Here is a 16,185-nt window from a genome sequence, read left to right as displayed (position 1 = left end):
GCTTTCACGGAATGAACTAGACGAACAGTGGGAGCTGCCATTACGAAATGGAATATTAAGTATTCATGCAAACTACAAAACTGAGGACGATCTACACAGGAGAAATACAAACCATGGTGCCTCAAACGAGTGTGTCTCTCCCACCCACCCCGTTCATAGTTTACAAATGCATGATAACGTCACTCTGTGATAACGTTTTACAGCACTGCCTTTGGTGATAGAGAAACGAGATGATATTTCCACCCAATATCTAACGTCTGTGACAAATTATTCAAGCATCGCGTAGGGATACAAGGCACAAAAAAAAAAGCCTTTGAAATTCATTAATAGGGGCATATTCTACATCGTGGTCTCCAGATCACTCGAGGTTCTGCAGTTTCATTTCTATTCAATCAGCAACCAATGTTGCCACAACCAGACAGCACAATCTTTATTAAAAAAGGCAAAATTTCCCATGTTGAAATTTTCCCTGCGTATAAGAAAAAATGAAATAGCGATCTCAAAATTACACTACAGTTATTACTATTATTTCCACTGAATCAAAGAATTCATTGGCTTTAAATCAATTAGCTAATCGCAAAGATGAGAATGAGTAATGATATGATTAAATCCACTGAATTAGAAATATTAGGACTTATTGAATTGATGAAAATCAGGAGATAATGACGATTATTGCTAGCAAATTGCACACTGCGAAAAATATACGGAAATGTCAAAATTTTCACTATGACTAATTTTATACTTACAGAATTATTACAATAGTATGAAAAGTTAATGCGGTAATGGGAAAATATTTCCAAGTCGCAAATTTAAACTATTTATTTATATTTGAGTATAAAATATGCAAAAACAAAACTATTTATACACGTGATTCAGTCTGACTAATATCCGTCCCGGGAATCTTCTGATTTTCCTGCAATACTTTTCTGAAATTCCTATTTTCCATTATCACCTAAAATTTTGCCTGAATTTTTCTGCAATGAGGGAAAATTTCTTTTCATGTAGCAACGCTGTATGCAACGATATCTGTACAATGATACTGCACGATAAAAATTGAAGTTTCGTCAATGCGAACTAAATTTTGCGTATTCCACTTGCGATTTCTGGTAAATATAGAAAAAAGTTAAGGCGAGGAGGGACAATTTCCCCTTGGTCTTTCTCGCTGGGGCAGCTGCTGATCACTGTTGCCAACTTCGCTCTTTTGGAGCCAAATCTGGCTCTTTCGTGCACTCGTTTGACTATGAACTGTGGCACCCGCCCTCTGCCCCACTATGATGCCACCACTGGCTCCGGCCCAAAAATACCAACTTTTGCCATGAGTGTACATTTTGCACGTGACGTGATATTCGTATAGCTATAGGCTGCGTCACCCACCTTTTGTTTCCTCCCCATGTATTTTTATATATAGCGCTGTGGCTAAGATGAAGATGACAATTTTGTTATCCGGGAACCCTTTATTTTCGATTTTATATTAACATCATTGGATTATTGAGATGGGTGATGCCGCCAAATCTAGGCGGTGAAAACTAAGAAAGAATAAATTGCCATCACTTTAAAGCTAACTGTAATAGCAGTACCCCTACCCCTCTGACAACTAAAATTACCCTAGTAGGCACTTTATGCAGCCTTCGTTAATCTAGCTCCTTGAAAGTCCTCTTTAGCTATATTAATGGTGAAATTTAGCTCTATTATACACATCAGGTTTGGCAACACTGCCAGGATGGCCGTAGGAGGCAAGGAGAAATGCACTAGGCTTATGGGACCATTATTTTATTCGTTCTTTCGGGAATATCAAACATCCGATGACGTAGAAAAGTACATGGACGGAAAAAGGACACGTAGAACTATGTCATAGCAGTAGGAAAAGTCGAAACTCCCATTTGATGAGCCGTAACTTGAAGTTGATGTCCCATAAGGAATACATGGGATTCGGTAAATACTAATTCATCATATTTTTCAAAAATCGTATAAGGCTTAATAATCAACTTAGGAAACCGCTTCCACTTGCCACATGGGGAGAAATTCATACTCTTCATTTCTGCCGGAGATCTTTTTAGTAGCATTGCTCATTCCGACAATATTGGAATAAATGCATGCCTGGTGCGTAATTGTCCCTCTTCGCCTTAAACACACTTTGTTGTACGATTGAATTACAGTTGTGACTGACTATAAATCTGTGAGAAAATCACATCACTACTAGGCCTTCAATGGGGAACAGAAGCAGCGTCATGATTCCTTCCCTTTTCGCACACAAATTAAGCCAAGAGAACTGACGAGACGGCTCAGAGTATGCAAACGCGATTGTTCAGTCGGTAGGGCGGAGGTACCGGAATCAATTCCAGAGACTGTTGACTTGCAGAAATGTCCATAACTGTACGTGGTCAGGGGATGGTGTTCGCCACGCCCATTACAGCCACGATGAGATCACGAATGCGGGAGTTCTAACGACGCACCCCTTACGCGACGAGGGTACCGTAATCCAAGTACTTTTTATCACTCTTTGTCACTGGTTCTTAAGAAACCTACGAGCTACAATTTAAGAGAAGATTAAAGTATACCTATAACAGCATCTACTCTATATTGATTTTTGACTGTAAATACACTAGATGTTTAGTTCCTGACATATCTGCAGATAGTGTTCTTCCAAAAGCAGAACAGGTTTATAATTTCATACTGTTGTAGCTCTTATCGGCGTGGTGAGCACCACGTTCCTAGCCGCCGCCCTGTTCCCTATCAGAGGCTGGGTGAACCAGTCTCCTTATCCAGGGGAAATTGTCGAATTCCATGCCTGAGAAAGTCAAAGTTTAGGTATTTCGCTTGGCATTCAGACCAGGGTTGTTAAAGGTCCGGGAATTTTTAAGTTAAATTCCGGTCCGAGAGAGAAAATCAGGAAGCGTAAATTGGTTCTGATCCGTAAAGAACCTTTTTATCTGTAGAGTATTTCAATTCGGTCCAGGGACTTTTTTCCTGATGAATATAAATTCGGTCCAGGAACCTTTATTCCAGAATCAATTTAAAGGTCCAGGGACAAAACAATACGCAACTTGGACCGAATTTAAATTGTGCGAGAAAAAAGGTTCCTGTCCTGTTGAACTCAATAGAATTTATGAATTCCTCGACCTTTTCTGCCCCCTTCCTCCCTCTTCCCATACCCAACTCAGAGAGGTAGAGAGGAAGAAAGAAAAGGAGGGTCCTCATTCTTCTCTCTCTTTCCTCTTTCTGTCTTCTCTCCCCTTCTCTATCTTTCTATCCTCTCTCTCTCTCTCTCTCTAGGGGAGAAGAGGAAGAGAAAGAAAATGAGAAGGTTTGGAATAAGGAGTATGGGAAAGACCACTTAACCCTGATTCAGACGCCTTGCCAACCTGACCAGAACTTTTTTTTTTCTTTAGCATGATAAATTGTTGCTAGCACCGAGTTGGTAGATAGGTCACGTGATATATACAAAGATTCAGTGCTATACCGACGAATGTTCTATTCTCAGCCTATTTAATTTTTCTTCCATTTGAAGTTAAATGGCATTCAGTTGATATACGTGGTAATTAAATACTCGTAATAACTGGTTTGTTGATTTCAGCCAAGCTTTTCCATTTTATTCAGCTATGTGTAACAAGTTGTGTTCATTGCGAGTTTTACATTTTATGTACATTGTGTATAATAACTGCACAACTAAGGCGTCGCAGGGAATATGTGGGACGAATGGGTTAGACCGCCGCCGAAATTTTGACTTATTCATAGAAAAGTTATTAATTAAAATAGTCGAGAAACGAAATTACCTTCGGTTCATTACTATTCAGCAGAATACTATCAAAGATCTAATGAAAGTTGAGTAACAGTTATAGCAAGAGAGAAGAAAAAGAGTTTTCGTGTTCTTATTATAGTTTCTGAAATTTCGAAATGTGGACACTTGTGCCAGATATTGCCTCATCTGGTTTATCGAGATGAAATCTCAAGGATATATATAGTAAGAGTTTTACTTCATAAAAATACTAGGTACTGCTCAGATTTGCATCAACAGCCAAGATCTCCTACAAAAAATCCTGGTGACTGACATGCTGCAAACGTGAAAATTTCCAAATTCAAGACAGTATCATGGCTAACAATGTACCTAATGAATTGAGCGTGTAACGTGGTTGCCGTTGAAAAGTGTCATGGAACTTCTGCCAAGATTCGAACTTAGGGTCGTCTGCGAATATGAATAAGTAGTTATATCTAAACTTAGGCCGCACAATTTCACAAAATGCACGTTTGTATGTTTCTACGCTACAAACACGACAGGAAAAAACAATTGTGCTCACCTTTGCTTTAACTCAAGCATGAGTGAAACCAGTAATGGAACTGGAATTTCCCCTTTTCTTTCCCTGTGCAATGTATAGACAATTTCATCCCCTTTTTTTCGATTAGTTCATTAACGTAAATGTGGTCAAGAACTACTTTTACACTATTAAGTCCACTGTTTTAAGTCCACTTTATGCACAGTAAGGCTAATCGGGACTGGACATACAGTTTAAAGTGAGATCCGAACCACTATGTGCCTCCACCGGGTATCGAACCCGGGACCCCTTGATTACAAGGCAACGACGATATCAGTGCGCCATCGGAGAGGCCTAACAGCTGTTTGAATGAGTTTATTTATAAACTAGAGGATTGCTGAAGCTGCACAGACCATGGGCAGACTAAAACAAATTAATGACGTTAAGAACAAATGCCGCTCCCCCATCCTTCCAACCCCACCAAACGTCTAGAACACACACAGGGGTGATGGCAGAAATATATGTAAGAAAGGACATCCATTTTCAAGAAGGGAAAAACGTCAAATACGAAATACTATCAGAGAAACAATACGAAAACACATTACAAACAGTTCTTCCTAGTCCTTCCCAGAATTTCGTCAAATCGAGCCAAGATAGCAACTTCACTCCAGTTTCGAAGTCATTACTGTATGTCATTGCTCATTGGACATGATTGCGTATTATATATTTCGTTGCATTTACGTCACTTTCTATCACTGTAGCTTTAATCGCGACGTTGATGATGATTAGATGAAATATTGACCGGAACTCAAACCCAGGGCCTTCGTAGTAGAGATCACGAATCGAAACATTCCATGCACTGGTTCACACAGGTCACTTGGTATTGGAAGATATGTCCGGTTTTAACAGAATAGCGTTTAATATATCCACATGATTGATTGAAATTAAATTTAATGCAGTCAATCATAATCAAAAGTCTTAAAAATGCATCACCAGCAACAAAATCTGACATTTAAATGGAGTTTACAATATTAATAGCCTCTCGAAAAAAACACAGCCAGATATTCACATGGGCGTCCGGAAGGGGGGGCAGGGGGGCCGTGCCCCCCCTGGAAAACGAAAGTCAATTAAAAATTACATATTTCACACATATAATTTAATTTCAGCCTCAATAATGTGTGTTAATTATTGCACGAACATGATAAATTCAAATTTAGCAATGTTTTTTGAAGGATGCACACTATTTTTGGGGAAAATATGTCATGTTGCCCCCCCTGGAAAAAAATACCTTCCTTGCCCCTCCCTGGAAAAAATCCTGCGGACGTCCATGGATATTCACGAAGGACATATTTTTTTAGAAATCCCACTGATGCGATCACTAAGAAATATCAAAACTTATTTCATAAGCTAATTTTGAAGCCCATTTCAATACATTCACAAAGGCTAATCGCGACTGGACGAACTTTCCCGCATCCGCGACGGAAATCGAACCAATGACGGCACCAGACGGGGGCGGTATGGGGGTGCCCTCCCCCGGTCGATCAACCCGTCCTCCCTTGCAGTTTCACAGCAAACTAGGAAAAATAACTAGAAAAATTATGTTAGCACAATTTTATTATGGCATTTAAGTGTATACTAAATATTACTGCCTCCCCCCCCCCCGCCCCACTAAATCGAACTAACCGGACTTTTGTTTGGAGATAAGGGCTATATAGAGAAAGAGCTCTTTGAAAAACTCTTGGATAGAGGCCTAAAACTCGTTACTAAAGTGAAAAAAGGTATGAAAAACGCACTAATTTCGCTGAAAGAGAAGATTTTGCTAAGAAAAAGATCGATTGTAATTTAGCCATTCCAGATTTAGCTTCCTATTTCTTTACACTTTTCTGCCAACTTTCTAAATCCTCTTACGGTACTCCCGTGAATTATAAATGACTACACTAAAGGTAAGATCAGCATTTTGTTAGCGAAATTAAAATAAATTGACCAAATTCGATAAGTTCCTATTTTGCAGTCAAAAAAGATTTATAAAATCAAAAGTGTAGTTCTAACTTCGAGCCATTTAATGGAATCCGCGTAATTTCTAAGGTCATATTTGTAAATGCATCTTAAAGCCAACCTCCCAATTATTTACTACGGCCGATACAAGGGCAACAAGCCACACCATATGGCAATTATTGGAGACTTATTATACCGTAATAAAGAGGGTGGGTATTTTATTCTGGAACCGTCAAAACGCAAGAAACTATGGGAAATAACGAATCTGAAACAACTTCCAAATATATCTGTCATTTGAACATTTAGTTAAATTTACCCAATTCAATGTCAAACTCGAAAACCGTACGGGTCACGATATTTCATGATACAATTGCATAGATTTACACAGCTTCATCCCCGACCGATCTACAGAAGCGCGCGTGCAACTAGAAAAAGAAAATTTCCATCGTTATTTCTACTCCTCTTCCGAATTTCGTCGAAGTGGCCCAACAAGTTTCAACAGGTTAGATCCGCGACTTGTTGCTAACGCGTACGAAAATCGAACCAAGATGTCACTACGGGTGACGAAAACCGAGGCGGGCACATCGAGCAAAAACCAACAATATGTTTCAGAAGATCCCTCGCCCAGAGAGGGAAATTATTGATCCGGACGTCAAGTCGAGAGGGTTGTAACCGTGGGGAGGACATATACACAATGTTGTAAACCACCCGCCCTTCCGTACCCGGCGACAACCCTCTTTGCCCCACCCTAAAGAACTATGGCTGATTTGTACTCACCATGCTTTGACTCGGACGAGGACCTCGCCCTCCCCGGCGCTTGGTTCTGGTTTCTTTTGTAGTTTCACAGATTTTAGGCCGCCGAAACCGGTAAGAACGACTGCTCGCATTTCTTTTGGCGGTTCCCCGTTCTTCTTCTCGTCTCCTGTTGCTTCATCCTCCTTCTGTCCAGCATCGTTCTCTTCATTAGTTGGTGCAGTTTCGTTTTCTTCAGGCTTTGTAGCCTCTTTCGTTGCGTTCTCCTGATCGGCCATCTCGCACAAACTCCACGCACAGAATAACAGTTCAGTAACAGGTGCTCCTCTATCAAAAGTTTCACGCGCTGTTAGAACCGCGAGAGAATATAGTTCCCTCTGAAACTCAACGTTTATGTTATAAAAACGAAACTGAGCACAAAACTAGATGTGTTTTATGCTAATACACTACAAAAGACACGTAAATGTTACAATCCAGAGGTAATTTAATGACGTGGACTACGTATCACTGCGGCGGAGTGATACATACACAACACACCCCCGCGAAAGACCGCGTTATTCATGGTGCGTCTTATGCCCGTCGTCTGCTGAGACAATAAAACATGACAGCTCGCGTCTCCTTGATTAAAACAAATTAAACAGAAGGAATTATGTAGAATTAGCGATGTAATTACAGATTAATGCACGTTTTCCTTCGTAAATGCGTCTCAACTTGACGTGCCCACATAACATATGGTAACCCCTTTCAAACAAAAAGCCGGTGACAGCTTCAGCCAAGAAAGTGAGGATCGATTAAATAGTCCGAAGTTTTCAATGCACGTAGACTAGCGTGCTGTCCGCATTTAAAGCGTGTTTATTAAACTCGGATGGCTTTGTGGGGCATTTCGTACCCTGTGAGGAGAAGTACTGGCTTAAAATGTTCTTCTAATTGTGATTAATGCTATTAAGTCTACAGGGACATCGGAACTGAGGGGCAGGGGGGGGGGCGACTTGCCCCCCCCACTCATCATCGAGGGGGGCAAGATAGTCTTTTTGCCCCCACGGTCGCGTGCTAAAAATGAGACATTGTTTCTTCCAACTTATGTTTCGTTTTGAGAAAATGGAAAAATATTTTTACACATGTTAAATGACCACGGACTCAAGCTTTAGATACCAGCAAGAAACACATATATGACAGAAAAATCTACGTCCAGATAAGAATCACAGCCAGCTCTCCGCAAATCAAGCATAAGGTGGAATTAACCCCCTAGGCGAATTCACATCTTCGATTTCCAGTTTTCATTTGTATCTACAAGGTTTTGTATGTACAGGTGCGGTCGGTGTAAACAATAAACCCAGTGTACCCCGAATGGGAAGGGAGGGGGGCAGAGAACAGCTTAATTTTAAATCTTTTTTTTTTCATCTACAACTACATTCCATGGGTGCAACAACTCCGAACAGAGAGGCAGATGAAGCTTGAGCCATCTGAGCTGTGCGTCAAGTTAACTTTGCAGCAGGTTTTCGCATATGTAGATCCAAACGTACGCGCAAGAATATAGTTCCGCTGGGAAGGGTTCTATTCCGACACAATTGTATACTTGCAAGAAAACAATTATTTAATTTGTAAAATACAGACATATTAGTAAAGAGCATTCCCTGACATTCGCTACGAGACTCGGCGGCAAGCGGCCGGGCGTCAGCGCTTGTCTTTCTCGGTGAACGGGGTCCGCGACAGTCGCACGCTACAGTGTTTTCTTCGCTCTCCATGCCTGCGCTCTCTTTACCTTTCTGTTGACGTTGCAGACTGACGCCAGTATAATCCTCCCTCGGAAGTTGCGTTGTGTCGTGTCCGTGTGTTGAAGATTGTGGCTTCATATGGCACCACAAAAGTTTACATTTCAACAAAGTATTTATCTTGTCGAATGTTACTTCAGAGAGAGGAATTGTGGAGAAGTGCGAGGACGTTTTGCAACGAAATTTCCTTGTGTTCCCGTTCCACATAGGACCACTATATTAAACCTCGTAAAAAAGTTTAGAGTAACAGGGTGAGTTCCGAATAGAAAGTAAAGTACACGTAGACAATCCGCACACCATCCGTGAGTTAAAAGAGAGTATTGTACGAAAATTTGGGAGAATTACAGTAGACGAACTTGGACGTGTAAATGCCAATTTACTTCGGAGATGCCAGGAATGTGTAGCAACAGAGGGTCATCATTTTCAACACCTTCTGTAGTCGAGGTTAGTACACAATATGAAAACTGTAATTTTAATAGCAGGCTGTAGCGACTGTCGGGGACCCGGTTCACCGGGAAAGACAAGCGCTGACGCCGGGCCGCTTTCAGCCGAGTCTTGTAGCGAATGTCAGGGAATGCTCTGTATATAAATTATTCCGATCTTAACTACAGGTTAGCTATATAATGAATATGTGCTGTTATATCTTTATTCTTATACCGTATCTTTACCTATTCATTTAATAATAATACAATATTAATTTTTATGTTGTAATTAGTATTAATTTCAATAAGGGGCCCATTCCTTTGGAATTGTCCCGTTGCTCTTCAAATTAGTTTTCCATATAGTAAAACAAAGTTGTTACTTTCATACCATGCTTACAATGGCTGAAATAAAAATGGTAGAAATATAAGTTTATAAAATCAATAAATTTATATTTATAAATATAATTTTACAATAAATGGACGTTTGAAAAATGTTATGCAAGAACAAAACCCATTTTGTTTTCTTATGCTTATTAGTTATTACCCATGGACGTGCAGGATATTTTCGAGGGAGGGACAAGCAAGGTATTTTTTCCAGGGTGCCAAACGAGGCATGTTTATCCCCATAATAGCATTACCCCTAAAAGAACACTCCTTCAGTTAGATGTTCTTGCACAAAAATACAATTACTGAAATGAAATTATATGTGAAAAATATATAATTGTAGGTTGACGCTCATTTTCCAGGGGAAAGGCCTGTGACCTTCCATTGCCCCCTCTTCCGGACGTCCATGCTTACTACTTGTTTATAAAGCTGATTAAATGTTAATTATAGGCCCACACGAATATTGTATGTCCCAGGCCCCGCACACACCTAGGGCCGACCAAGATTTATAGTAAATATTTCAGTGTGTGCCAGGGTGCGAAATCATTTAAAACTGTTGGGGGGGAGAAAGATCTTAATCTACAAACCCCCTCCCCCCACAAACATACATATAAATTATACCATATACATATTTATAATGTTATTAAAAGTCAAAATAAATTACTAAATTATATTACTAAATTAGTAATTAAAAATAGTATTATTATTAATTACACACAAAGAAATACATTTCTTACTTTTCTGTATATCAGATATTATAAAGTAGCAAACTATTTCCTTTACTAGCTGGATAAAGATGTTAATAACTTATGAAATAGTTGAAGTGGTTCTATTATGTGTAAGTTTTTATTTTTTCTTTGTGTTAATATAAATCAATTAGATTTCATAGTTATTTTTGTCTTGCATTCTTGTTTTACTTTTTTGTGGATTTTGATGTAGATTTGTTAATTATCTCTTGAGAGAGAGAAAGCATTCAACACTCGCAACCACACTAAATTGTGTATGTTTTCGATATTATTCTTAGTAAAGTATATTTGAAATGAAAAGTAATTGCTTATCTTTTGTTTGTTGTAACAAAAGCTCTCCTCCCCGGAATTTTTGGTGGGGGGGATTTTTGAGGCCAAGATTGTTGATGGGGGAAATCCCCCCGTCCCCCCAGGATTTCGCACCCTGGTGTGTACGAATATGTTGGTGTATTGTGTATATTTTGGCTAATCGAATGTAAAACCACATTTAAATTTAAGTGCCACCTAACAGCAAACAACATGTAATAAAAACAGTGTCTGTATCACAAGAGTATCTTTGTAAAGTACATATTATTTTGGTATCACGTGTACTACACGAACTTAAGTATTATCTCGTTTTAAGTGTTGACTTGTCACGTGCAGCAGAACACACGCATTTGTTTACTCGGAGTAAAAGCAAGATAAACTTAACGTCTATTGCATACAGTGTTTGATATTCAATTTTTTCCCCCCCTTTCCTTTATTCTGTTCTTATCCAGGGCTTTCTTCAAGATCAATGTCATGAACTCTTAAGACCCCATGTCCAAGTTCGCCCTCACTTCTCCTCATTGGGTTAATCTGCGTTGATTACAGCGCCACGCAGCGGTTGGAAGGCGAATGACCGGAGCTCTGGTAAAATAGGTTTTAGTCGATGATTACAAAGACGTGACAACAGTTGTAAAAATATAATGCCACGAAAGATATTTTAGATCAAAAGGCAAAGCTGAATATTGACCAATAATTTTAATAATGTACTTTTGATTCGAAGTGCAGTTTTTCTAAACCTGCAAAAGGCGTGGCTTGACCTTTGACCAGATTGATACGAGAGGTTAAAGACATAAGGATGATGTTCTCTGAAATGCCTTGTTATCAAGACGTCGCCATAAATAATTTCCCTCTGCTGTTGTTACGCTTGTGCTTAATAGATAAATGTTCTTGTAGATTGTCTCTACTTTATTCTTCTATGGCAACAGGAATTCGATGCGGAGTTGAGGGGTTCTCTGCGCTAACTCGCTTTTTTACAACTGGTGGATGCCAAAATTAAGTCATAGATAGGGTCAGAGTTATGCCGTAGGTCCTAGGATTGTTGTTTAGTTTAGTTTACTTCTCTTTACTGCCACTTTTGGCTAATCGCGAAGATGGTTGGTGTTAAGTTGTTGTTTTTTTGTTTGTTTTTTAAGGGGAGAACCCCCGAAGTACCTCCACCCGCATACATTCAGGGGTATGCGATTAGTGCCTGGTACCAGGAGTGCCCATCCCCCCTAAAAAAGGTAGAAGATTCTTCCTCCCCTTATGTCCAATTATTTACCCATTTTTTTTTTGGTCAGCCAAAATTTGCGGAACAATATAATTCAGATATATTTAAGCAATGTATATTGTATATTACTTTGAGTTTTGACATTGATTGAAATAACATTTTACATAAATGATGATAACTTCTGCCGTTGCAAAGTTGTTGCAGCAAACTTATTGATAATTTCCTAATTTTGCACTACTTTTAAAATTGTTAGTGTGTTGAACCTTATTCTTAAAATTTTGTCTGCTTGATTAACCTTGTATTAATGCGAACAGCACGTCCTTCCCCTTTCCAAACCGATTCTAAAGGCATAAAGAGGTGGTGTTTCATTTCAATCCCATTCGGTAACGCGTCTGACTACCATGCTAAAGGTCCCGGGTTCGATCCCCGGCCGGTTCAAATCCGGGAACTTTTCTAACGTTGGAAGCGGTCCCGGCGCCAACCCAGCGTCGAATAACATGGGTACCTGGGGGAAACCCTGGGGGGTAAAGGCGGTCAGGGGCGTGGTGCTAATCACATCACCCCCACTCACGACCGGATCAAGAAAGTGTGGGCCGTTACCCCTGTACCCCCTATACGCCTTCATGGCGTGGTGCTATTGCTAAGCACAGGGTAACACTTTACCTTTTACCTTGACCCATCCCCGCGATCACCACAGGCAGGTAGAACAACTGTACATAATAACAGTAACTAAAAATCAATAACAAGTCAATCAAACGAAACGATCCCCCCTTTTTGTGTGAAGATATATAGAATTGGTAGCTAAACAATAAAATTTTGTCCCCCAAAAAAATTCCCATGATGCAGGCGAGTTATGAATCCTCCCTGTGGGCACCCCTGCCTGGTACATCTAAAAGAAATCAGGGCGTCATATCCGCGGAATTCCACTGTTGTCCCGTTTTCTTTTATTTCATAATTCAGTACAATACAATTGATTGATTGGGTTGGTGTTTTACGTCCGCTTTACGCACAGTAAGACTAATCGGGACTGGACCTACAGTTTAAAGTGGAATCCGAACCACTATGTGCCTCCACTGGATATCGAACCCACGACCCCTTGATTACAAGGCGATGGCGAGTACAATACAATGATAATACAAAATAATACAATATACTCGGTGCCGGATCTACAATCCGCAAAACCGCGCGGTGCGGGGGAGCGGAGGCGGGGCGGAGGCAAGTAAGCCTTTAGGGGGCCCTCAGTCATTGGCATAATATAGGGTTCGTATATGCGTATGTAAAAAATAAACGTAGGTACTCTGGGGTACACAAGCGAATATAATGTATACAGGTAAATGTAAAGTTTCCTGTGCATATAGCAACGTGCCATGAAGGCACATTTAGGGTATGTGGCCCCTCATATATTCGATATCGGCAATCTTTGAGGTGATGTGATTAGTACCACGTTGCGGTCGCCTTTAGCCCCCCCAGTACCATTTGATTTGAGGCTGGGTGGGTCCTAGAGCCGCACTCACCCCTTGTTTTCCGCGTGGCAGTCACACTATAATCAAATCAGGTTAGAATTTCACGATAAATGCAGGGGTGAAGATTTCATCAACCTATCTTTCTTTAATCAGGAAAAAGTTACGACTGCATGATTGTAACAAATGCATCATTTTCCAGGTGTAAGAAAACAGTGTCTTGGTATATATCACATCACCCCTTCTCATTAAAAAAAATGAGTTACGTCCGATTGGAACACACCAATGTGGTTCCCCCTAAACGTAAACTGTTTCAATCCCCTTTACATTTTTATAGGGTGTGTTAAGGGACTTTGGAATCACTCTCTAGGCCCTTATATGTGACTTTGTCAACATGATATCAATAATCACACACACACGCATACATTATGTATGATATATGTGTGTGTAAAGATAGGTAGGTAAAGGGGGTCTTTGGTAATATTTTGCGGGGAGGCCCAATCTTTGTAGAATCGGCCCTGGATATACTAGATCCGATGTTCGGGTAACCAGAACAATATGTTAACTATTGTTAGTATAGTTGAGTTGATAGTGGGCAAGGGAAGTACGAGATGAGGGTATATCAGAATGTTCGATGGTGCTGAGATGGAGGAAGGAACAATCACGTGACACAACTCGAGCCCCACAGATGATTATACTGGATGAGTTCAGACGCCAGAGCCTCGTTAGTCTGCAAAATGAAGTCCAGGGTTTACTACGTGGAAGAGAAGTTGACATTTGGGCGTGTTCGAGAATGGTCACTCTTACACCCTCTTAGGATCTGGGAGTATACAATTTCGAGTTGCCTACCTTAATGCGATTTTGATTTTCAAGCACATAATTTGCAGCCACGGTGAGTTTTATGTTATTTGGTGTGGAAATGAGTCCGTGTCGCTTGCGCCGAGTCATTTGCGCCGAGGCTTCTTATCGGTTCATTTCCGCCGCGACATATGTCAAGACCTTCCTTGGTGGGTTTTCCCACAATCCAGAGTGTCATCAACGCCGCGCGCATGTGTGTTTATGACGTTGCCCAGCTCCATTGGTAAATGAATGTAAGATGAAAGTATATATTCAGTATTTATGTAAAACTGAAACTTGAGAGAGACGACAAGATGGCTGAGAATATGGAAATGATAGAAACAACGCGTGCAATGCCTGCGAGCATTTGCATACCTACAAGAATTCAAATAACGTTTGTATTGTTGTTGTACAAGTGTATCGAAATATTGTGTTTATATATACGTAGCTATTACGTATATAATGTTTGCAAAAAATTACACTGTATTTATAATGTTTTTGACGATTTTATGTAGTGTATACTAATTAAGTGTAATAGACTGGCACGTTTATGTTGCTTCCAAAGTGTACATTTACGGAGTATGTACTTGTAGAATGCTTTCAATATTTTAACAATACTGTATTTACAATGTTTTTTTACGACTGACGATAAATGATTAATAGTTAATAGGCTGATACAGATTTATGTATTTTCTGTTGTGGAATAAAATTGATACAAGTAATCCTGTGTAACGTCTTTTGAAATAAGTAAAGAAAAGTCATATTTGACTCTCTGAATAGGTTTAACATTTCAGTGTGAACACAGCTGTGCATCGTCATAAACACACGTTTGATTTTATGTTTTAAGTCCTTTAAGCACTATGCACCATGTGCCCATAAACACGTGCGCGCGGCGGTGATGACACTCTGGATTGTGAGAAAACCAGCCAAGGAAGGTCTTGCCATAATATGTCAAGGCGGAAATGAACCGATAAGAAGCCTCGGCACAAACGATACGTCACCGTGGAAATGCCATGATTAAGTACAACAATATCAATAAATTCTCTTTAAAATAGAGAATTGAGATTGAAGACGGAAGGGATAGGGGGAGATAATTGAGAGAGGAAAGACGTCTCAACGAACTGCATAGACTTAACATTGAATTATAACAGATAACAAAAATGAAGATAGAAATTACACGCCTGTAAACCCTTTTACTGATGACTGAGAATGGCCATGTTCGATTAGCGAATGGGGGGAGGGGGGTACTCTCAGCTCGGTTGTGCACCTCGCCAAAATACCAACCAGACACGAATAAACTCGCCAGAGCCTGGTGCTAAACCAACACTCTACCGCAACAGGCGAATACGCGCTGAGAGCAGTTCTGGAAATTCCGTCGCCATGGAAACGAACACCCATGAGGAGAGAACGACCTGCCTGGACATTAGGTCGCATCTCTGGAGCTGTAACAGCCCACTCCCTCTCCAGCATCGTCGTTCTAAACATACTACAGAGGAATTTCCACGAACTGGACTCCTGGGGATGGGCATTAGCGTAACTAGGAGTTTATTTTCGGAGGGGTACAGGTTGATCGGTATGCGAAATGAGAAATTCCAATGACCAATGGGGGTGGGGGTTGGTTACAAGTCGGGGGTTCCTACCCCTTCACCGAACAGTGGCGGTGATTGGGTTCAATATTGGGGGGCAAGGAGAGTTTACTTTATCTTTATACATAAGGTTCAGCATAGTGCGGTGGCAAAAAAGTGGAGGGCAACTGCCCCCCACGCCCCCCCTAATCGCCGCCACTGTCCCCGAACAGAGGCGCAACCACAAATATTTGTCTGGGGGGAGGCAAGTAGCAGGTTAAACGTACCAATAATAATGATGATAATAATTTTAATAATAATAATATTATTATTATTGAATTATTTTTTCAACACATTCAATTTAACATTAATAATGGAAAACAAGCACACAATCCAAATATAATTCTTTTTAACATTAACATGTATAACTTTCATGCACTATATATGGTTCGCACATGTGCAACATGGAGCGACGTGGACACTAA

At 40.2% G+C, this 16,185-nt stretch overlaps 1 protein-coding gene across 1 annotated transcript in view; it reads right to left on the bottom strand.

Moving 5' to 3' along the window:
- LOC146001463 (putative NADPH-dependent quinone oxidoreductase VAT1L) overlaps positions 1-7,315 on the bottom strand; it is a 115,850-nt gene extending 108,535 nt beyond the window's left edge. Inside the window, exon 1 of the mRNA XM_083138789.1 lies at positions 7,023-7,315. Coding sequence (XP_082994915.1) covers positions 7,023-7,276 — 254 coding nt within the window. The 5' untranslated portion in view covers positions 7,277-7,315. The remainder of the gene's footprint in view (positions 1-7,022) is intronic.
- Between the last annotated feature and the right edge of the window lie 8,870 nt (positions 7,316-16,185).

This window comes from Lepisma saccharinum, chromosome 17, assembly GCF_977018435.1.
Source record: "Lepisma saccharinum chromosome 17, izLepSacc3.1, whole genome shotgun sequence".
NCBI lineage: Eukaryota > Metazoa > Arthropoda > Insecta > Zygentoma > Lepismatidae > Lepisma > Lepisma saccharinum.
This window is presented reverse-complemented; position numbering and strand designations above follow the sequence as displayed.